The 22,190-nt window shown below is 36.5% G+C and overlaps 3 protein-coding genes across 7 annotated transcripts; 1 reads left to right on the forward strand and 2 right to left on the reverse strand.

Annotated features, from left to right (window-relative positions):
• The first annotated feature begins 398 nt into the window (after positions 1 to 398).
• LOC133297724 (putative E3 ubiquitin-protein ligase XBAT31) lies at positions 399 to 3,686 on the forward strand. 2 transcript variants are annotated; one of them, XM_061496912.1, is made up of 8 exons: positions 399 to 654; positions 775 to 834; positions 975 to 1,046; positions 1,180 to 1,301; positions 1,413 to 1,553; positions 1,640 to 1,747; positions 2,552 to 2,807; positions 3,076 to 3,686. In XM_061496912.1, exons 1-8 carry the CDS (start codon positions 469 to 471, stop codon positions 3,445 to 3,447), a joined length of 1,317 nt encoding a protein of 438 aa, XP_061352896.1. In that variant the 5' UTR covers positions 399 to 468; the 3' UTR covers positions 3,448 to 3,686. The 2 variants fall into 2 exon arrangements, with proteins under 2 accessions (XP_061352896.1, XP_061352897.1); XM_061496913.1 differs by having other exon boundaries at positions 1,652 to 1,747.
• Positions 3,687 to 4,564: 878 nt separating this feature from the next.
• On the reverse strand, positions 4,565 to 6,644 carry LOC133297732 (uncharacterized protein At3g17950-like). The gene is made up of 3 exons (XM_061496923.1): positions 6,621 to 6,644; positions 6,260 to 6,409; positions 4,565 to 5,054 (listed from the first exon to the last, which is right to left on the reverse strand). The coding sequence occupies exons 1-3, from the start codon at positions 6,630 to 6,632 to the stop codon at positions 4,692 to 4,694; spliced, it is 525 nt and encodes a 174-aa protein (XP_061352907.1). The 5' UTR covers positions 6,633 to 6,644; the 3' UTR covers positions 4,565 to 4,691.
• Positions 6,645 to 11,603: 4,959 nt separating this feature from the next.
• LOC133297726 (mediator of RNA polymerase II transcription subunit 7a-like) lies at positions 11,604 to 20,388 on the reverse strand. Of its 4 annotated transcripts, none has more exons than XM_061496918.1 (6): positions 19,862 to 20,310; positions 18,986 to 19,055; positions 17,558 to 17,724; positions 17,372 to 17,445; positions 15,690 to 15,692; positions 11,604 to 11,894 (listed from the first exon to the last, which is right to left on the reverse strand). In XM_061496918.1, exons 1-6 carry the CDS (start codon positions 19,994 to 19,996, stop codon positions 11,837 to 11,839), a joined length of 507 nt encoding a protein of 168 aa, XP_061352902.1. In that variant the 5' UTR covers positions 19,997 to 20,310; the 3' UTR covers positions 11,604 to 11,836. The 4 variants fall into 4 exon arrangements, with proteins under 4 accessions (XP_061352902.1, XP_061352900.1, XP_061352899.1 ...); XM_061496916.1 differs by lacking the exon at positions 15,690 to 15,692 and adding an exon at positions 20,323 to 20,388 and having other exon boundaries at positions 11,607 to 11,894; positions 19,862 to 20,061; XM_061496915.1 differs by lacking the exon at positions 15,690 to 15,692 and having other exon boundaries at positions 11,607 to 11,894; positions 19,862 to 20,061; positions 20,150 to 20,310.
• Positions 20,389 to 22,190: the final 1,802 nt, after the last annotated feature.

The following is a 22,190-nucleotide window of genomic DNA, read 5'->3' on the forward strand; positions in this document are numbered from 1 at the left end:
GGGAAATGCTTTTCTCCTTTCACACGAGACAACATTTCATTCTTACACATATATCGACTTTCGTGCCAAACTTTTGTTTTTGTTTTTACTTTTTTTTTTAAATTGCTGATCCCACTTTTTTGTCTCAGTAGGAGATAACTCTTCTCTCCTAATAAACGAGAAAAGTATTCCCCTATTAATAAAGCCAAAAAGATTTTACCTTAGGAAAAGAATCTACGAACAAGAAAGTAATAAAAAATCAACTTTATTTATATAAGTATTTCAATAAAGATCCATGCACAGTTTGTGAAGCTGCCCGAAATCCCGGCGGGCAGGTCCAAAGTCCAAGGTCAGTCCAATATTTAGATATATGATATCTATCACCTTCAAAGTTGAACCAAACACGCTTCCACGTCACCACCACCGTGGAAGATGGCTCGTGTGGTTGTTTCCGGCACGTGCTGAGTGGTGATCAAGGTGGTAGAGGAAATGGGTCAGAGGCTAAGTTGCAGGCAACGTCATGAGGACAACAAGGCTTTTTTCACTGCAGTTGCAAGTGGAGAATTAGAAGTTGTTGAGGCTATGGTTGAGGAAGACCACACTGTGTTGGAACATACCATTGGTCATGACAAGCTCTCACCACTGCATGTTGCTGCTGCCAATGGTCGAATCGAGGTTCTTCTTCTTTCTGTTCCTTAACTCATTTGATTTCAATGATGTCCTGTTCCTTTGTTTTTCTTGTTTTTGATCATGGTAGTGTTTTTTTTTCTTTTTTTTCTTATTTATCTTGGACAGGTTCTTTCCATGTTATTGGACAGGTATTTCAATGTTGACATGTTGAATCGGCATAAACAGGTGCCTTTCTTGTCTATGTTTATCTACAACTGCATTTGAACTCAAAATCTTATGTTTGTCTAGGACATACCCCTGTTTTGTTCTGTTTCTTATTTTGTTTTATGTTGATTTCTTATGGCTTTTTTGTTTTTTTTGTCTAGACCCCGTTGATGTTGGCTGTGATGCATGGAAAGACTGGTTGTGTTGAAAAGCTTATTCATGCTGGAGCCAATGTATGTTATTATGCTTTTATTTGTTCATTTCTTCAAATTGAAAGTTTTTGGGTTGGTGGTAATTATGTCAAAGTTGATCATAGTTTTCTTCTAGTTGGGATGATGATAGTGGTATGTGCTTTTAATGTTTCAGATATTGATGTTTGATTCTGTACGTCGAAGAACTTGCTTGCATTATGCTGCTTATTATGGTCATATAGATTGCCTTAAGGCTATTCTTTCTGCTGCCCATTCCACACCTGTTGCAGATTCTTGGTCAGATTCTTTGTCTCTTTTACTTACACACACACAAAGATCCCCCCACATATGGATCTGAGGACATACAAGCATGAATGGTGATGCCTAATTGTTGAAAGGAATTTTCAGGGGATTTTCAAGATTTGTCAACATAAGAGATAGAAATGGTGCCACTCCACTGCATCTTGCAGCCCGTCAAAGACGTTCTGAATGTCTTCATGCCCTTTTAGACAATGGCGCCCTTGTTTATGCTTCAACTGGGGGATACAGGTAAATTGTCTTAGAAATACACATTAGTCAGTTTTAGATGAGTTTGGGTGGTTCTTTATTCGGATTGATGAAAGCAACATGTGCAGTTACCCTGGAAGCTCACCTCTTCATATGGCTGCCCGCGGCGGTTCTTTGGACTGTATCCGGATATTGCTTGCTTGGGGAGCAGATAGGCTTCAATTGGATTCCTCTGGGTAAGTAAATGTCAATTTCAGTTTATAGAACCATTACCTGAAGAAAGGGATACGTCAATGCAAAACTTGAGTTTATACTTTAGAGACTGTTTTGACTATAAATTATGCTCGATATATCTGTATTGTATGCCTAACTATCTTAAAATAAGGTCTGGTTCACTATTTTACTTGGTTATATTAATAGAGGTAGGATCCTTTGACACCGGTGTCAAATTTCAATTTTGACACCTCATCTGAGAGCTGTTAGATAAAAAAAGATCAATGGTGTCACATGCTTGCAAATCAGAGTCGTTGATCTTTTTTGATCTAATGTATCTCAGATGAGGTGTCAAAATTGAAATTTGACACCAGTGTCAAAGGATCCTACCTCATATTAATAATATCCCTTAAATTGGGCGAGCCTGGACTAGGGGTAAAGTTATTCCTTTATGATTGAAAGATCACGGGTTCAAATAAAGGAAATAGCTTTTTTGCAAATATGCAAGGTTAAGGCTGCGTATAAGAATTATCCTCACCCGTACCCTCACTAATCAGGGTAGAAGCATTTTGTGTCTCACTGCTCACTTAATACTGTACGTTTTATATCTTAGAATTATAAGTTTATGTAGTAAATAACACTTGGAAATGTACGAAAGATCCCACCCCCCACCCCAATTGGTTAATATACTGATTAGAAAATGATTTCCTTCTTCAGCCCGTTTTTGTCCTTACCATAATTCTTACAATTTTCCTGGGTTTCGTATTCACCACAAGCAAATCTGTTAGGATCTGGCTTGAAATCTTGTTATAAATGATCCATTGCAGGAAAATACCATTCACAGTTGCCCTGAAGCACAAGCATAAGGCATGTGCTGCCCTGCTGGATCCTTCAGCAGCAGCACCGCTTGTTTGGCCATCCCCATTAAAGTTCATCAATGAGCTCAATCAGGAAGCAAAGGCCTTATTGGAAAAGGCCTTGCTAGAAGCTAACATGGAGAGGGAGAAGATCCTACTAAAAGAGGTTGACAAGCCTCCATCCCCACTGCATTCTGAAAGGGAAGATGATGATACTGCCTCTGAGGTACAACATCTTCCTTCTTGACTGCTTTAGAGTTTAGATTCTTAAGTTTTGCTTTAATACGCTTAGTTTGGTTAAAGATTGCACTATGGTAGCGGTCCAAAGAATCTTATTTGGGACACATGATAATTAGGCAATACTATTTCACCTGTAATGTAGTATTTGGAAGATTTGTCACTTGGTCCAAAGAATCCTAGAATACCTGGAATGAACTTTTCTGTCTAGAAAAGATAATTAATTATTTATTTGCTGGATGTTTCTCCTCTGATAGGCCAGCAATGTGGAGTTATGCTGTATATGCTTTGACCAAGTGTGTACAATTGAGGTCAGACCCTGTGGTCATCAAATGTGTGCTCATTGCACCCTAGCACTGTGCTGTCACAAGAAGCCTGATCCTGCTACTACTGTTTGCCTCTCTGGACCAGTTTGTCCATTTTGCCGTGGTGCCATTCTTCAATTACTGGCTGCCAAGATTAACAAAGGCAGTGATACAGAAGTGGAATCCAGCCCTGTGAAGCCAAGGAGATCGCGAAAATCAAATTTCAGTGAAGGGAGCAGCAGCTTCAAGGGCTTGTCGGCCATGGGATCATTTGGAAAGATTGCTGGCCGCAATTCAGGGAAGATTATATCTGAAAAGCAGTGAGGGGTTTGTTGAAACGTGATAATTTTTGTGGTTATTTTGCATGCAAACCAGACAAAAGACTGCTATGAATGGTGGTTTTAATTTCTGTGGAATAGCTGCCTATATTGGTATGTCATTTGAATTCACTTTATTGTTCAAAGATCACTAAGATCATGAGAGACAATAGTTTGTAATCTGAGATTCTCATTTGGTTGGACATTGTGTATTTTTTTCACCAAATATCAAATATAGTATGCATGAGAAGGTAATTTTCCTTGATGCTTTAACAATGGGAAACTTATATGGTTACACAGAGAGAGAGAGAGAGAGAGAGGTTGTATTCATTCATTACCATTGTGAGGAGAGGTTTCACTTTCATTAAAATGTTGATGTTCATTTCTTTAAGATGGACTACTTGGGTTGACATCATTTGAGCAGTTAACATCTGATGGAAAGGTGCAAATCTTAGTTATTAGTCATGACTTATCTTGATTGTTTTCGCATTAGTCTGGATTCATACTCATCCAGGAAGCTATCAACTTGTGCAATTGGAATCCTTGGTATTTCAAAGACCTTAAGCGGCTAATTTGTTTGTATTTTCAATCTAGTTGCTTAGTTGCTGCAGGAGCCTCAATAATGTTGAAGCTTGTCTTGGTATCAGTCAAGCTCCATCTGTAATACTTCCTCTTAATCGAATATTGCAATTATAACTATTATTTTTTATTTTCGATATGATGTACTTTTGCTTGACCTGAGATATGCTTACCCCTTGAAATAAAAAGGAAAAAGGATTTGGCATACTTATCATTGTTCATTGTTCATCACCTAGTATTACAGAAACAAGCAAACAAATCACTTGCATTGCATACAAAAACTTTCACAGGAGAATAGTATGTAACTCTAGTAAATTTTGTAAAGCTTCAAATTTATCGTCTGCGGCATCTGTTTATATATTTAAGTACGTGTTTGGATTAAGAGAGCTTTGAAGAAAAAAGAAGCTATTTCTCTAAAAATAAGCTGAAACTAACATGCACCAAATTAGAAAAAGAGTTGTATTCTGGTACCAAATTATTTAAAAGCTTTATTTTTTATTCCTGTCATAAAGAGCTGCAGAACATGTGGGACAGAAAAGAGTACAAAAGATAATATCCTAATGCCTTGAGTAATTACCTAACAAGAGAATCTCCTGAAACAGACAAAGAACTCCATGACCTCTGAATGAAAGATACTTGAATGAGTAATAAGGATCGTCACTCATTCAGTTATCAAGCAGATGACTGATGATCAACTTGGTTCCTAACAAATAGTGAGTTTGATTCTTGAATAGGGGAGAAACCATTAGGTCCAGAAGTAGTAGAACATTGATTCCTTCTGTAAGTACTTGCAGCTCTTTTCTCAGCTTCAAGGTATTGGCCAAGAGAGGGAGCATCATTCCTACTCACTGCATCAGTACTTACCTTTGAACAAAGTGAAAACAGCCAAGGCTTCAGCTTGTGATTCTTTTTGTTGTCCTTTGATGGTTCCATCATTCTTCCCCTGGTAGATCTCCTTGAGAGCTCTAGGAAGCTAGAAAGACCAATGAGGCTGCCAAGTGTAATGCTCTTGTCATGGAAAAATGATCCAGAGGACTAAAATCAAGCCATGTCAATTGAGTTAGGGAAAAATGGCTCATGAATACTGCTATAAGAAGTAGAATATATTCCAAATTTCAATTGACATTCATTAGCATGATTGTAGAAAACAATTTCAGTAAAGATTAAATGCCAAAAAACATCTATCGAAAATTGTTACTCGATCTTCTGTTTTGGATCTGTTTGAGTATTATTGCTCCTTTCTCACACTGTTCATGGGCTGTTTTCTACTCATTATGTATGTTTTTCCAAACCACTTTAATAGAAGACTTAACTTTCCACGAATCATGATTTGAATAGATCAAGATGAAAAACAGTATAACAACAAAATGGCAATTAAAGTAAAATCAATGTCACATTCTGTCAAGCCATGATGCTCTAGGCCATGCTCTGGACCCCATTGGAGCCAAGATATTATTGACACACCAAAGAAGCGAAGGATCCAAAAGAAAGCGACATATGGGCGTATTCACTACGTGTTGATTCAATTTTGGTCTAGACTCATTCAAAAGTTCAAAAAATCAGACAAATGAACACAAAGTACACAGTCAAAGGCTATGGTTCTAACCAGCATGAAAGAGTAAAGTATCTCAAATAAAAGACAAGCTTAATAGGAAAAGGATCAATACACCAAAAAGGGAATATTACTGTGCTCATAAGAAGTGCAACAGAGTCAGATTAACACTTGAGTGGCCATTGCAGGTTTGTGAAGCAGTCATTATTTTGTCCCAAAAAAGCTATATCAAGAAATATCCATACAAAATATTTGAGAAGCTCTCTCTTTCTGTGACTATGATCAACTTCAATAAATAATACTTAAAACAATTAAAATGGTCTCATAGTGAAAATACAAAATGGAAATAAAATAATAACAAGTTGCAAGAAAGGTCAATGCAGCTTGAGAGAGAGAGAGAGAAAAAAAGAAGAAGCACTGATTAGCATTGGTATCAAAGAAACAAATTGGTCATTAAAACACAATCTTACATTAACATTATATTAAAATAACTCCTCATCAAACCATAAACCCTAACTTATTAGGGTAGAAGTGAGAGAAATCCTTATATACAACAGTCTTATTCTTGCAATGAGTTTTACCTCTTCTCCGCACTCTTATCCCTAACCTTGCAAGTCTTTTTTTTTTTTACATTGAAAACTAAAAAAAAAAAGGGGTTTTGAGTTTTTGTTCAAAGAAAAATACGAACCTCCGTGTTAAGATCTGAGAAAGAATCAGTTGAACGAGTGGGAGAATCACTGAGCATAGTGCTGAAGGAGACTGATCCAGAAAAATCATCATTTCTCCCCAGCCCAATTCTAGAATTCAAGAATCTCAATCCCAAAGGCCACCCTTCTTCCTGCATCAACCCCAGTAGACCCACCAAAGTAGAAACAAAAATAAACAGAATCTGATAAATATGCTGCCATTAACAAAACCCTCAAAATAATTCAAAAGCTACCCACTTGATGAAAGAGGTTCAGATAACATCAATATGTGTATGCACATTGTGTGTCTGTGTGTGTGTGTGTGAGAGAGAGAGAGAGAGAAGTGAAGAATGAAGATGGTACCTGTTGAGCCATTACTGTATTTGCTGAATGTAGAAGTGAATGACACTGAAATAAAATACTAAGAAATTGTCCTGAGAAGTCACTTCAGACAAACAAGCATCATCTTCACACTGTGTACCCTCTGACCAAAGAAACACCAGAAAAAGAAGTTGAATTTAACTGCTACATAAACAACAAAACAAAGGGTATCTATCAACATTCAACAACAGTGGTGTAAATTTGACATTTAAGCATATGATAGAAAAGACATCCACGTAAGAAGAGCTTGTTTGGTTCCAAACCAAAGCAGTTTAACCACATTCACATTGTTGGCTCTGAAGTCACAAATCAGACATAGATAGAGAGGGTGATGTGAGAGTGACTTGTTACCAGTGAGTGAGTTTCTCTGGTTTGTTTGGGAAACACAGCATAGAAGATGATGGAAGCAGAAGCAACTGAGAAGAAGAATTTTGCTACAAGATAACAGAGTTTGTGAGGGTCAAAAGATGGCAACTTAAATGGAAAGGGTAACAGCAAGTCAGAATAATTAATTAACCAAAAAAAAAAAAAAACACTACTGCTATAATGACTTGAATAGCCTCTTCTTAACACTCCCGGTAAAATCTTGTGTTATTTTATTATCTAAAATACGAGGAGATTACCTTTATAACTTTTTTTTGTTTAAACTCTTATAACTTCAATTATGTTCTTCAGGAGTACAGTATAACTTTTTTTTGTTTACAACTCTTACAACATCAACAATGTTATCCCCCAAAAGAACATAGTTAAGTTTGCAAGAGTTGTAAAAAAAAAAAAATTGTAAATCTAACCTGCCACTAAAATTATACCTGTAATTAAAGAGAATTTTAATGCATATATGTACGCACACAATTAACTTAATCGAACCACTCAAATGACATTATTCTTATGTTTATGGTATGTGCATATATGAGAGTTGTATAAATAATAATGTTTAATAAATGCATATAATGGCATCAAAAGAAGTACAATTGTTAGGAAGAGTAGACAAAGGCTTTCTTAAAGGCTCAATGTGGGAGAAGGGGAGAGGAGTGTAATTATATAATTGTATAAATAATGTTATTTTAACCGTTAATTATAACAAATCAGTGGTCTCGAATTCGAGTCATGCACGCAACTGTATTAAAAACTTGATTGAAAAATGTTTGTTGCTCTTATGGTCTAACATGACTCGATCAGATTAAAAACTTGAACCGGTAGATAAATCTCCAAAAATCTTTAAAACAACCAAACACGTAGATCAATTGACACGGTGTTATTTCATTTTAATTAATGATTTCGAATTTAAGTCATGAGTACGTAGTTGGGAAAATTCTATTGCCCTTGTGATCTTGCCAACTCGCGGAATTAATAAATTAATTGGTTAATTGGTGGAGAAATTAAAAAAAAATTATAAGAATAACTAATATTGGGAAGAACTTAGCCTTCTGTAGGGGCTCACTGTGGGAGAATAAGAGAAGGGGCTTGATCTATCTACAAGTCAACGACTTTGACTTAAAAGAATTGATTTTAAGTTCCCATCATCCCTCCATGGAAGGAAAACCACTATTTTCGAATTTCCATAAGTTATGTATTCAAATAGTAATAGTAATTATCATTTTAAAGAAAGAAAGCAATGATATGTCAGGTAGGGGTCTTATTTCCTTGTCATAAGATATTTAATAAAGGGAAAACTTTACACTTGCAATGTTATTGTCACTTTGCCATGCGTAACAAAACTACACATAAGTTATAATATCACTACTCAAAAATTGACAGGTGATGCATCTCTAATTTTTTGGTTTTTACGGGATAAGAACATTTTAAATACGTAACTATATGGGAAATAATACTCTCATGCCACATGAGAGTACATCATTTTCCTACACAAATTCGTTTTCCGTGCCAATTAATTTTTCTTTTCTTTTTTAAAATAAAATATGGGACCCACATTTAACTTCTCTCTACTTTTTTTCTCTCCTACAATCTTACAACATAAGAAAACTTAAACCCTAACTATATATACTGAACGAATAACTAGCCATATAAAATGAGTATTCAATTCGATATTAAATTGAATAAAATAAAGTAAAAATTCTACATGGTTACTAATAGGGGTGTTAACGGGCCGAGCCGAGCTTTGGTCTTAAAAGGCTAAGCTTGTGTTTAAATGTGTCAGCCTGACCTAGCATGTTACCTGTTATGAATATAATTATCGGCATGTGAGATGACTTATTTACAAAAAAACTAAAAGCCTGGTTTAGCCTGTTTAAAAAAAATAAAACAACAAAAATTTATCCAAACAGAATATACAATCAAAAACACTAGTAATTCCATAAATATTCATAAATTCAATGTATATCCAAACAGCATAATATATAACAAAATTATTCAAAAAGTCTATTTAACCAATAAAATGGGATTAAATGGATTGAGGAGAGAGAGGGGGCTATTACAAATAGTATAAAAAATATAAAATAAAACAAAAAATTAATATATTAGGTTAGCCTGAGAGGTTCCAAGGCCGAGCTTTTGAATTGGAGCCTGAGACCTTTTTATTACACGAACTTTTATACAAGTCCAAGCCTGGTTTCAATAACTAATTTCAGACATGTAAGTTCAGGCCTTCACGAGCCGAGACAAAGACCCCAAGGCCATAGTTTGTTTAGCACCCCTAATTACTAAATATCTTATTATACTTACAATAATAAAAAGTTCTGAAAATGGACCATGTTTACTAGCCTTACAAGACATTGATTAAACTATGGGTAAATAAATAAATAAAGGTGCTGTTTTCAAGGTCTGAAAATGAAAAAAGAAAAAGAAAAGAAATACTTTTGTTATGGAGAGGTTTGTGCTTCGAGGGAACCTTCTCCTTTTTGGTCCACAAGCATTGGTCAATTCCTCGTAATTGAGTCCAAGCAATAACATCCCAAAGCTTCAAATACTTGAACCAAAAAAATAATGACCATGTTTGGCAATGTCCCCACTCCATCATAAAATCAAAAGTGAAATTGTAAAACAATTTGAGACAGTTCCACCTTAGACGAGTCTCTATCATTGTCCTAAAAACATGTCCATTCCAATGACATGAACATCAAAGTAGCAAATATTATTTATTCATTACAAGAAGCAAACAATCATGTGCATATAGATAGATACAACTACCGGGTGTGTCAAAATAAGTATACAACAAGTTAATGTGGTAGACCTGCATGACACTTATAGCTGAGCTTATATCCTTGCATCGTTATCCTTGGATGCAATTAGACTTTGCTGAGACGCAGAGAAAGATGAACTGGATGTTGTATTGATACTGACACGAGATACAAGACATGATATAATACGACACTTCGATAAGTTAATTTTAAAAAATATTAAATTTTGACGCATTTTGATATTAAATAATATTTTTAATTTATGTAGTGTATTTAATATTCAATAATTAAACAAAAAAATGAAACTAAGCTTATAATACCCATCAATTTTACAAAAAAAATAAAATATCCCAAATATTTATATTAAACTCAATAAAATGGTAATCATAATCCAACGAATCTAATAGTTAAAACTAAAAACGCAACGCAACGTAACATTTGAACCCTTTCCTGAGTTTTTGCAATGCATGTTGGAGTGTCAGAGTATCGTGAGTGTCGGAAAGTGTCGAACACGACATGTTAAATTTTTTGAAGTGTCGGTGCATCATAAGTGGCAATGGGGACCAAATTGGAAACATATAAGAAGATCCATGATTTTTTTATTTTTTTTTTAATGTTTCATAGATAAATTTTATTTCTTACATATACATAAAAAGTGTGTGGGGCTCGTATGAGGAGAATAGAGAGAAAGAAAAAATATAAGTCTCACACACTTTTATATATGTATAGAAAATAAATTATCTCCCACAACATAAAAAAAACAATAAACTCTTATCTCTCTCTTTTTTCATTAAGAAATCATATTGTCGACTGTTTACTTTATTGGGTCCAGAATGAATAATCCTTTATCATTGTTTTTTATTGAATATAGTGTTCAAATATAATATCATCTAACCATACATAAACATATAATTAAGTAAATTTGATTGTCACAACTATTTGCAAAATTATTTTTTTAATGAAGTGTCAGTGTATAATTTGATATTGATATAAAAACTGTACACAGATGCCTTTATATAGTGGTTGACACGATACAACTCTATTTAATTGCTTTTACATTACCAGCTCAAGTGTTCATTCCACAACAAAAGGCCATGAAGACCAAAACAATTTTCGTCACGGATAATAAGATACAATCTCTTTTTTATATTTTTTTTCAAGAAAATAAAATATTCTGGCTACTTCTTATTTGTCACATTTGGCTAACGAATATGTTCGAATTTCTTGTGTGGTTCTTATTTCTATATTTCTATATTTCTTTATTGGAAAAAATGTGTATAATTTTGAAGGAGGTAAAGTTGTGTCATTTTAAGAGAGAGAAAGAGATAGATAAAGGAGGAAAGAAGGTTGACAAAAAAAAAATAAAGTTGTAGGTCTCACTTTTTTGTGAGAGTGAAATGATGTAAGTTGTGTAATTTAAAAGTATAGACACTTTTCCCTTCTTTATTATGCCTTACCCCAAGTAATCAGCCATGGATCCTCTTATAAGACCAGGATATCTGTATCTTAGATTGATTACAAGGTTTGGGGACTCTGAACACTAAAAATTTATGGAGGAGGGTGGCTTTGCTGGTCACGAATTAGAGGCTGGCATGGTACATTGATTAATTACTAAGAATTTAGGGCATTACTCCACCACCCATATTTATTTCTTATGCAGGGCATTCATCAAGCATTTTATTCACCGCTAACTATATTTAATAGGTTTTTAAACATTATATTATAAAAAATAACATTCAATAAATGCTTGATAACTTCCTTGAGTACCACACCATAGCATCTACCCGGTGTTTATGATGAAGTTGACAAGTATATTCATTAAGGATATTCATTAATAGTTCAGACTTTATAAAAATAGCCCTAAGATCTTGCACAAGCTGCAAAACAGCCTTCATTAAAAGAACACAAGACAGTAAGTCACATGACCATTGGAGGAAGCTGCATAACATGTTGAGTTAATCTTTTGACTAATTTTACAAATCTAAAGATCAAAATTCATTTCTCACATAAGATTAATTTGCTCAATAGATTTCATATTATGAATGCAAGATAGAGAATGTTCTAATGGCCATCAAGTGTTGCCAGACACTCGTTAAGGAGTCTTCGTGCCTCTTCTCTCCTGGAAAAAAAAAAGTAGGTTTGAATTGAAAAGACTAATGACAATAACATAACAAAATTTCATACTAATCATGTACTAGTATTTATACAAGAAGCAATATTTGACCAATTTTACCAGGGCAAAACTAGATAAACAAGGGAAACAATATGTTACGGAATATTTCCATATCCTAACCACCTACCCAAGGATCCCTTAAAGGATAATTACCCAATTATCCTAACAATATAAAACAGTATGGCTACTAAGGATAGAGTCTCTATCCCAACAAAAAGGAAGTTGAATCCTACTACAACTGGGAGATCTACACAAGCCCAAGAAGTAATCTTTATAAATAAGAGGTTAAAGACCCTAGGTACATACTTCTGACCTATTTACTATTGCTGCCAACACTGTGTACACACCCACGTCTTGGCTATAAGCCTATTGCTTGTGCACAGTGATTGGAGTATTGGCTATAAGCCAGTATAGATACATATCCCTAGCGTATCTCTGAGCGCATACCATACTGTATAGCAATATGGTTCTCTAGGACCGAACATTGGCGTCGTCTGTGGGGATCGACAAATTTTGACTCCCATCCATGGTGAACACGCGCAACATAGCACGAAGCCACATATTGCAGGCTACCTCGCGGGACCTGAAATTGCTGAAACCACATATATATGAGGAGACAAACCCTACCGCAAAAAGGGCTTTTGATCCTCCAAGAGACTCTAAAACGAAGCTCTAGATCCAAGCAGATGAAGATTTGACAAAGATTCTCGTCGTGGCAATTCTTGATGGAGCAAGTAAAGACCTGGAGGTCATTAAATCATAAGGAAAAAGCTTCAATCCAAAAGAGGGCTTAAAATTTAAAAGCTCGGCCTCGGCCTTGAGCTCCAACTCAGCCCAACCAAGGGCTTCAAGATTAAAAGCTCGGCATCAGCCTTGAGCTTCATCTCAGCCCAACAAAGGGCTTCAAATTTATTAGTTCGGCCTCGACCTTGAGCTCAGCCCAACGAAGGGCTTCAAGTTTAAAAGCTCGGCATCATCCATGAGCTTCAACTCAGCCCAGTTAAGGGCTTCACATTTATTAGCTCGGCCTCGACCTTGAACTCAGCCAGCAAAGGGCTTCAAGTTTAAAAGCTCGGCATCAGCCTTGAGCTTCATCTCAGCCCAACTAAGGGCTTCAAATTTATTAGCTCGACCTCGGCCTTGAGCTCAGCCCAACGAAAGGCTTCAAGTTTAAAAGCTCGGCATCAGCCTTGAGCTTCAACTCAGCCCAGTTAAGGGCTTCAGATTTATTAGCGCGGCCTCGGCCTTGAGCTCAGCCCAACGAAGGGCTTCAAGTTTAAAAGCTCGGCATCAATCTTGAGCTTCATCTGAGCCCAGCTAAGGGCTTTAAGTTTATTAGCTCGACCCCAACCTTGAGCTCAACCCAATGAAGGGCTTCAAGTTTAAAAGCTCGACATCAACCTTGAGCTTCAGCACAGCCCAATTAAGGGCTTCAAATTTATTAGCTCAGCCTCGGCCTTGAGTTCAGCCCAACGAAGGGCTTCAAAATTAAAGCTCGGCCTCAGCCTTGAGCTTCAACTCAGCCCAGTGAAGGGCTTCAAATTATTAGCTCGACCTCGGCCTTGAGCTCAGCCCAACGTAGAGCTTCAAGTTTAATAGCTCAGCCTCGGCCTTCAGCTCCAACTCAGCCCAGTGAAGGGCTGCAAGATTAAAAGCTAGGTATCAGCCTTGAGCTTCAACTCAGCCCAGTTAAGAGCTTCAGATTTATTAGCGCGGCCTCGGCCTTGAGCTCAGCCCAACGAAGGGCTTCAAGTTTAAAAGCTCGGCATCAATCTTGAGCTTCATCTGAGCCCGGCTAAGGGTTTTAAGTTTATTAGCTCGGCCCCGACCTTGAGCTCAGCCCAACGAAGGGCTTCAAGTTTAAAAGTTCAGCCTCAGCCTTGAGCTTCAACTCAGGCCAATTAAGGGCTTCAAATTTATTAACTCGACCTTGAGCTCAGTCCAACGAAGGGCTTCAAGATTAAATGCTCGGCCTCGGCCTTGAGCTCAGCCCAACGAAGTGCCTCAAGTTTAAAAGCTCGGCATCAACCTTGAGCTTCAACTCGGCCTTAGCCTAGAGCTTCAATTCAGCCCAACTAAGGCTTTAAGTTTAATAGCTCAGCCTCGACCTTGAGCTCCAACTCAGCCCAGTGAAGGGCTTCAAGATTAAAGCTCGGCCTCAGCCTTGAGCTTCAACTCAGCCCAGTAAAGGGCTTAATGATTATCAACTCAGCCCAATGAAGGGCTTAAAGTTTAAAAGCTCGGCTTCAGCCTTGAGCTTCATCTCAGCCCAGCTAAGGGCTTAAAGTTTAAAAGCTCACCCTTAGCCTAGAGCTTCAACTCAACCCAACAAAGGGTTTCAAGTTTAATAGCTCGGCTTCGACCTTGAGCTTAGACCAGCTAAAGGCTTTAAATTTACTATCTTGGCCTCAGCATTGAGCTCATCCACACAAAGGGATTTAAGATTAAAGCTCAGCTTCGGCCATGAGCTCCAACTCAGCCCAACCAAGGGCTTCAAGATTAAAGCTTGACCTCGACCTTGAGCTTCAACACAGCCTTAGTCATAGCTTCGGGCTCCGAGATCAAAATGAAGACGGAATTGGAGAGATGTGATCATAGCAGAAGGATCACACTCCAATCTGCGATAAAAATGAAGACGAAATTGGAGAGATGTGATCCTAGCAAAAAGATCCCACCCCGATTCGAAAAAAGAAGAAAATGGATTTGGAGAGATGTGATTCTAGCAAAAAGAATGACACCCCAATCCGAGAAGATGAATTTGGGGAGATCGTGATCTTAGAAAAGGAACACATCCCAATTTGAGATAAAAGAAAAATCGAGGCGACATATGATGTCGGACTCCTATTCAAGATTTTGGCAACAAAGCCAAATGACAAAGTTTGCAGCCCAACAGGCCAGCCTCAAATTAAAAATCCATCACTAATGAAGCGTTGCTCAAAGTAGAAAGCCAGGGTATGCGAAGCCGGGCTCAAACAAAATATAGCAAAAAGTCTAGTCCAACAGTAAAGCCGTGGTACGTTAAGCCGGGCTAAAATCAGAAAGGCAAAGATACCGCCTTCAAAAGTGTAGACAAGGCAAAAGCCAAGTCAATTTAAAGAAAGCCACGATATGTGAAGTTGGGCTGAAAATGAAGAAGGCAGAAAACTGCCCTAGTAACTTAAGACTACAACAACAAAGCCAAGTCGTAAAGGTTTTAGCCACAAAAGCCTAACAGGCTAGCCTCAAATTAAAAAGCCATCGCGAATGAAGCGGGGCTCAAAATAAAAGGAACAATATACATATTCGGGCTTAAAATCGAGGAGGCGAACTCCTCCTTCAAGAATCTAAGACTATGGCAAAAGAAGCCAAGTCCGTCAAAAATAAGAGAAGTCATGGTATTCGAAGTCGGACTAATCGTTGAAGAAGGCACGGAAGACCTTCCCAAAATTAAGACATAGGCAGCAAGCCAAATCTAAAAAGGGGAAGTTGCAGTAAGAAAAGTCGTGCTCCCTAAAGTACAATACATCTTTGCAAAAGGTCAAATCCATGCTAATAGAGATCTCGGTATGCGAAATCGAGCCAAATCTAAAACCACGACATTTAAAGCCAGTAAGTGCAAACTTGGGTTAATTATTAAGGAGGCACGAAATGCCGTCCTAAAACTTAAGCGAACGCCTATATAAAAGACTGACAATAAGCCTAGTCAAAACTAAAGAGCCTCGGCAAGAGAAGCCGAGCTCAAAGTCAAAAAGAGGCAAACACCGTCTCACCATTCAGAGACTTCAAGAGAAAAGAAGCCAATATAAAAAGCCACAAACCAAGAAGAGGTAGTCGCACCAGGCCCAAGGCAGGATCATAGTACTTCGGTACGGTCGACCTATCAATCAGACTTAGGCACCCCAGCAGTCCGAGCTTCCGAACTGTCGGGCTGGGGGCAACTGTTATGGAATATTTTCATATCCTAACCACTTATCCAAGAATCCCTTAAAGGATAATTACTCAATTATCCTAACAATATAAAACAGTAAGGCTGCTAAGGATAGAGTCCCTATTCCAACAAAAAGGAAGTTGAATCCTACTACAACTGAGAGATCTACACAAGCCCAAGAAGTAATCCTTATAAATAAAGAGGTTAAAGACCCCAGGTACATACTTCTGACATATTTACTATTGCTGCCAACACTGTGCACACACTCACGTCTTGGTTATAAGCCTATTACTTGTGCGCAGTGATTGGAGTATTGGTTATAAGCCAATATGGATACCTATCCCTAGGGTATCTCTGAGCGCATACGATACGATATAGCAATACGGTTCTCTAGGACCGAACACAATAGTTGATAACTCTGAAACACTACCAAAAGCCAGAAACACAAGTACACTACCTTATAAATATTAGGAAATCATGCTTCACCCATTTAAGAATTTGCCCCCGTCAACTTTAGTGCACCAACTATAAAGCTTACAATTTAGAACAATTAAGTTTCAAAAGCATTAGAGTCATTTTTGCATCTACTGCACACAGAATTCACCAAGACACATTCAGAATTGTCTTCTAAGTTCTAAACTTTAAAAGTAGAAGAGTTATGAAAAAGGAAAATGTGAGATGTTACGAATTCTGGTTGTCAGAGTAGAAAATGGAACATTGAAAATGATTATCTACTTTGTTGGAAAAATTTTGGCAAACGAAATCATCACAGGAATAGCAGATGAGGTCTCCATGGTCAGTTTTAACTACATTATTAACAATTCCAGCATTTTTTTAATCTTCCAAGGGTTCAAGAAGGTAAAGTGTTTGTTGTTGAAACACGAAAAGGATACAATGGGATGTTGTAAACTTAGTATATTAAAATTAATTTGAGCATAAAACTTTAGAAAGGCAAAGTGTAATTAACTCTTACAATATAAAATACTCTAGTAAGCAGGTATGGGTGTATGCACTATGCATAGGTTGGAGGGCTCTGTCACAAATTATGGGCTATTTGTAAGGAGTTACATATGTTATCAAAGAAAATCAATCTATTTACTGGGCTTCCTTCCATAAATAAAAAAAGAAGCAGTTAATTTTAGATTTATGATGAAATGTATTCTATTTTAGTAACTTCTAACGCAGGTCATAGTAGTTCTGTGCAAGAAAGGGGAAAAAGAATATTTATGTCGACTGTCAAGGTGGTGGGTACAACCAGAAGGAAAGAACTAATTTGAGGATTGAGTACAACTATGAATATCACAAGTATTATATTTCATGAACTAAATGAAGGGCTCGGACAATTATATCACTATACACTTTGATAATAGTAAGCATGATAAAAATCAGAAACCAACAAAATTGTTAAAGGCTCTCAAATTATAGAACAAGACATTTCACTGTGCTCGTACCAAAGCAAAAGATTCCTAAGGGTTCCAATAAAATTTAGAAAAACATCATGAAATGTAAAATATACCTCTTTATGTCCTCCACTGCTTGTTTACGGCGCTGTATCTGAAGTTCCAAAATGTGAATTAATGTTGCTCTTGCCTACCAGAGTAAATAAATAATATAATTAAGACTCCAGAAAAAGGAAAAATAACAGCAGCATGCCAGTCGAAGGCAAGTACATATACTTATGGTCGTATAGAAGATTGTATACCTGATGAGGACGTAGTGAATTTAAAAGGTGATGTAAGTTTTTGAATACAGTTGAAATTTCTTCGACTCTCCTAGCATACTGTGAAGGTCTCTCAATAAGAATATCAGCAAGCTCCAGAATATGTAGTTGCAAGTCTCCATTAAGTGACCTCAGCTCCTTTTTGAAATCTATAGAAGATTAGAATCTTTTACTATGAAATGGAAGATAAAAATCAGCTCCATTAAGTGTAGCTGCAAATCTTGCTGGCGTAACTTATAATGAAAGAGATATGAACCCTTACTCCCTTTAAAATCACACAATGACATGGATTTAAGTTGTAGGTATCATTCTGGAGTAGTGATCAATTAAGCACAAAAATCAATCCACTTAGTTGTGATAAACAAGATCACAAGCAGTAGCTCAACTAGTCATATATCTGCACTGGCCTATGAAGTAGGAGACTCATTACCCAATTTCAAAACCTGGTGTGTGCAAAGTTGTAATTGATATTGAGCCTGATCTATGTTAGTGTCTTAGTTATTCCACTTTGATAGTGAAATTACATGCGAAGGTGATTTAGTATCTAATAATAAGATACCAATAATTGATGTAAACGTGATTTAGTATCTAATAACATAACATTATAATGTATATCCTACTTGACGCAACAAAAAGTTGATAAACAAGCAAAAAGTGAGTCATCTACAATTCTACATTACTAACCAAGCAATCAGCAGAAGCATTCAGAGGTTAAGGCATAGTTAATAACGACACCAGCCCAAATGAAGCAAGAAACAAAATTCACATCTTCACTTTTCTTTTCGGAAAGATAACTAACAGTGTCTGGTTTAGTAATAAACCAACCATTGATCACCTTGAGTAATCGCTATCACAAATTTGATGTTCCATATATCACTTATGAGATAAAATATAAACATACCCCTTCAAAGTTTGGAGAGAAAGATAAAAAAAAGTTCATTACTAGAATTAACACGTCAAGACCAAAAATCCCCTACAGCAACGAGTGAGAAGCAAGAGGACAATGAAACTTTGTACCCAGCTAAAAAAATTTCTAGGTGACACCATTTAGTGACTTTGTCACCAATAAAGTACTTCCTCATACATAGTGCAATCAGACTAATGTTACCTAAAAGATCGAGCCCACAAGTAACTCTAGACTATACAACCACCTCCTAGGTTACAATGCTGATTATATCAAGAATCACTATCAAATGAAAATGTGAAAGATAAATCGAGCGATATTAATTAAAAGAAGCATTTATGAGACAGAAAGTAAAAAGAAGACCGCCCCAAGACAACATACCAACAAATTAAGGATAGTAGTGAAATATATAATAGAAAACTAAAACTATTTGTAACAACTTATAAGGTCATTTCGTAACATTATCAAATCAAACTGAGCATCAATAGAGCTGAAAATAGCCCTACCAACATTAGGCCCCCTAGAATAGAGCTGGCGCACCCCTTGTTCTTCCAAGCTCGGTAGAATGGCACTAGTCTATGTAAAAAGTAAGCAAAGAAAAAAAATATTAATAACATGTTATCATGACATAGAGATCCCAGCATAAAAACACAAATACATAAATAAAGACTTCTTGCAAACTGCATCTCAAACCTACAAGAAGAAACCCTGTTTTACAAGCCTAACGTCAACCACTCACTAATTCCTAGTTTTAAAGTGCCCACTTAAGGAAATAAAGCGTTTAAATCATTAGAAATAGCTAAAAAAAAGAGAATAAAAATGCAAGCTAATAAAAAATAATCCTATGTGAAAGTGAGGGTGGGTTTCCTAGAATCCCATATTTGATAGCACATTGGAGAAAAAATTTATGGGACAGTTATTTTCCCAGGATTCTATTTTGTGTGTATTTTCTAAACCAAAATGCTACTAAAAAATACCATCCAGGTGGTATTTTGAGAAAATATGAATTAATTGTTTAGAAAAAAATAATTAAACGAAGTATTAGGAAAATTAATCCAACATTTCCGGAAACATTTTGAACTACCAAGTAACTTTTTGATAACATTATCGAAAAACTTACTTTCCTATCATATTTCCGAGAATCGTGATTTCCGGATAAAAAAATTTCTTCTCCACCAAATGTCTCCAAAGTAACAATAAACAATAATTTCAGACTAAATTAACCTTAATGAATAGTTAAAATTTCATTCTGCATAAGCGCCTCTTAAAACACTGAGATCAAATAAGTACTTATTATGCATAAGCTGTTTTATCCAAACAGGAAATTAGGGTCATAATACAACTTTCAAGGGATCAAAATTGAAGAGGGTAAAAATCCTTACAGTGTAATTGCATCCAAAACAAACGTAAGTTCCTTCAATAGGTGGTGGAGGCTCCGGAGCAGACTTAAGATCTTGCAAGTAATCTTTGTAGAGTCTGCAATAAGGTGGGGGTGGTGGATATGTTGCCGTTGCCATAAAAAACTAATCTTTTAATCAAAAACTCTCAAAGATCATACATACATGCATCTCAACTTCAAATTCTGCATAATTAAATTAAAAAATATATATACATGAAGAAACGTGGAAATTAAATTTAATACAAATTATAAAAAAGAGATGCAACTGAACCATAACAGGAAGGGGAACTGTGTCGAGAGCTTAAATTGAAACCAAGTTCAGCATTCGCAGTGATGAAATGGTAAGAAAAAAAACCCATTTTTTTTTTTTTAGTATTCAAAATAACCCATTTTTGAACCTCAGAATAACAACATTCAGAGAAAGAAACAAACGCAGCGTTTTACCCGAGAGTGGAACTGCCCAGAGACTGCGTGAGAACAATCTCGCTGATTCTTATTCCTTTTCGGATATCTTGTTTGGTTTGAACATTTGATTTAGAGTAAATACCTTTTTAATCCCTCGCAACTATGATGTACGGACACAAGACACGAGACATGACGCGCTGACACGTTAATTCTAAAAATGACATATTTCGATACGTTGGGATATGTTTTGATATTGAATAATATTTTTAATATATATAATATAATTTATATTTAATAGATATAATAGTCCATAATAAGTCATATAACCAATCAAATATTCAAATTTCATAACATAAATATAAACAAAAATAATTTTTCGTACCTTGTTAATTTTTCATGTCAAATTTCATAACAGAAAAAAATTGATTTATAAATGATTTTTTTGTTTAGTTAATAAAATAAAATTAAGACTAAAAAAAAACGTGTCCGAGCATTGACCACGTGTCAGAAAAAATTCACTGCGTGTCGGAAGAACGTGTGGGAGAGTTGACCACGTGCCGTAAAATGTTGACCGCGTGTCGGAACGTGTCGGAGCGTGTCCGTGTCGGACACGTATCCTACACGCCCTTTTTTCTAAAAATTTGCGTGTCAGGGTATTGGAGCCTGGCAATATGCACGAAGCCCTTTTTCGTCCCTAGCAATAAAAAGGGACAAATTGGTCCCTTAAATAACAAAAAAGCGGTCACGTTCATCCTTCTGTTAAATCCCCCCAACGGCCCAACTAACGGTGCACAGTTGGCACGTTAGTTTGCTGACGCGGATTGGATGTGGGCCACCGTGGATGACGAGACGATGACGTTTTGATAATGGTATGCATCTCCATGGTCGTGTTGCAACTCCAACGCCTTGTGGTAAATTGGGAACCCTAAATCCCCCAAATGAACCCTAAACAGAAAAATCTCTCAAATTCTCCGGACATTGATGACTGAAAATCGACGACAGTAGAAGACCTCTACTGGATTTGCTGGGGCGTAGGAGAAGATGAGTCTTTCTTCTGGCATGGGGGATCAAGTGGTAGTACTTCAATAGGGGGAGAACACTGACAAGGACTGCCGGTCGTAGGTGCAAACGGGGGAGACAAAGTATCGTCTATACCTCCAAAACTGAGAGAAACCCAAACAGGGCTTTCTTTGGGTGTCCTAATTTCAAGGTATACATGTGTAATGTGAAGGTAATTAAGTTGAAACACTTGCTCATCGTGGTTTGTTATTTTGGTAGGAGAAGAAGTCGTTTTGTGATTTTTTTATATGGGTAGATGACGTCTGTAATGAACGGATGGAGCTGGAAGATGGAAGAATACACAATGTGAAGTTGGATGTTGCTTAAATTAATTTCAAGTTGAAGTATATAGACATGATGATGAGTGAGCAATTGCAAGCTAAGCTGAATGACCAAGGTGTGAAGATTAGTGAGCAAGAACTGAAGCTTAATGAGCAGGAAAGAAAGCTGAATGAGCTATACCTGAAGATGGTGGAGGAGTTAGATAGGATGGACAAGGAAATTAGGCATGTTGATAGGTCAACTAGGGTCTTAATTGTTGCTTGTGTAGGGGTGATCATCATGTGTATTTTTGTTGTTATTGTGGTAACAGCCAAAACAAGTGACCCCAATGTATTTTTCCTTCAATGAAGTGTAATGAGTACTCAGTACTCTTGTTATCCAAATTAATGAAGAAGCTTTTATTATATGGCCTATTATGTGTTGATTTGAATCTTTCTGCATCATATGCATCATATATTTGTGTATCCAATGCCATGTCAATGCTATTATTGTTGTAGTAGGGTATACTGCATACTTAGGCATGGAATGAATGTGTCAGTTTGCTGCATTGCATCACAAACCACAAT

This window comes from Gastrolobium bilobum, unplaced genomic scaffold, assembly GCF_033153095.1.
Source record: "Gastrolobium bilobum isolate Gb01-03AN ecotype WA unplaced genomic scaffold, APGP_CSIRO_Gbil_v1 utg54037, whole genome shotgun sequence".
NCBI classification, from domain to species: Eukaryota; Viridiplantae; Streptophyta; class Magnoliopsida; order Fabales; family Fabaceae; genus Gastrolobium; species Gastrolobium bilobum.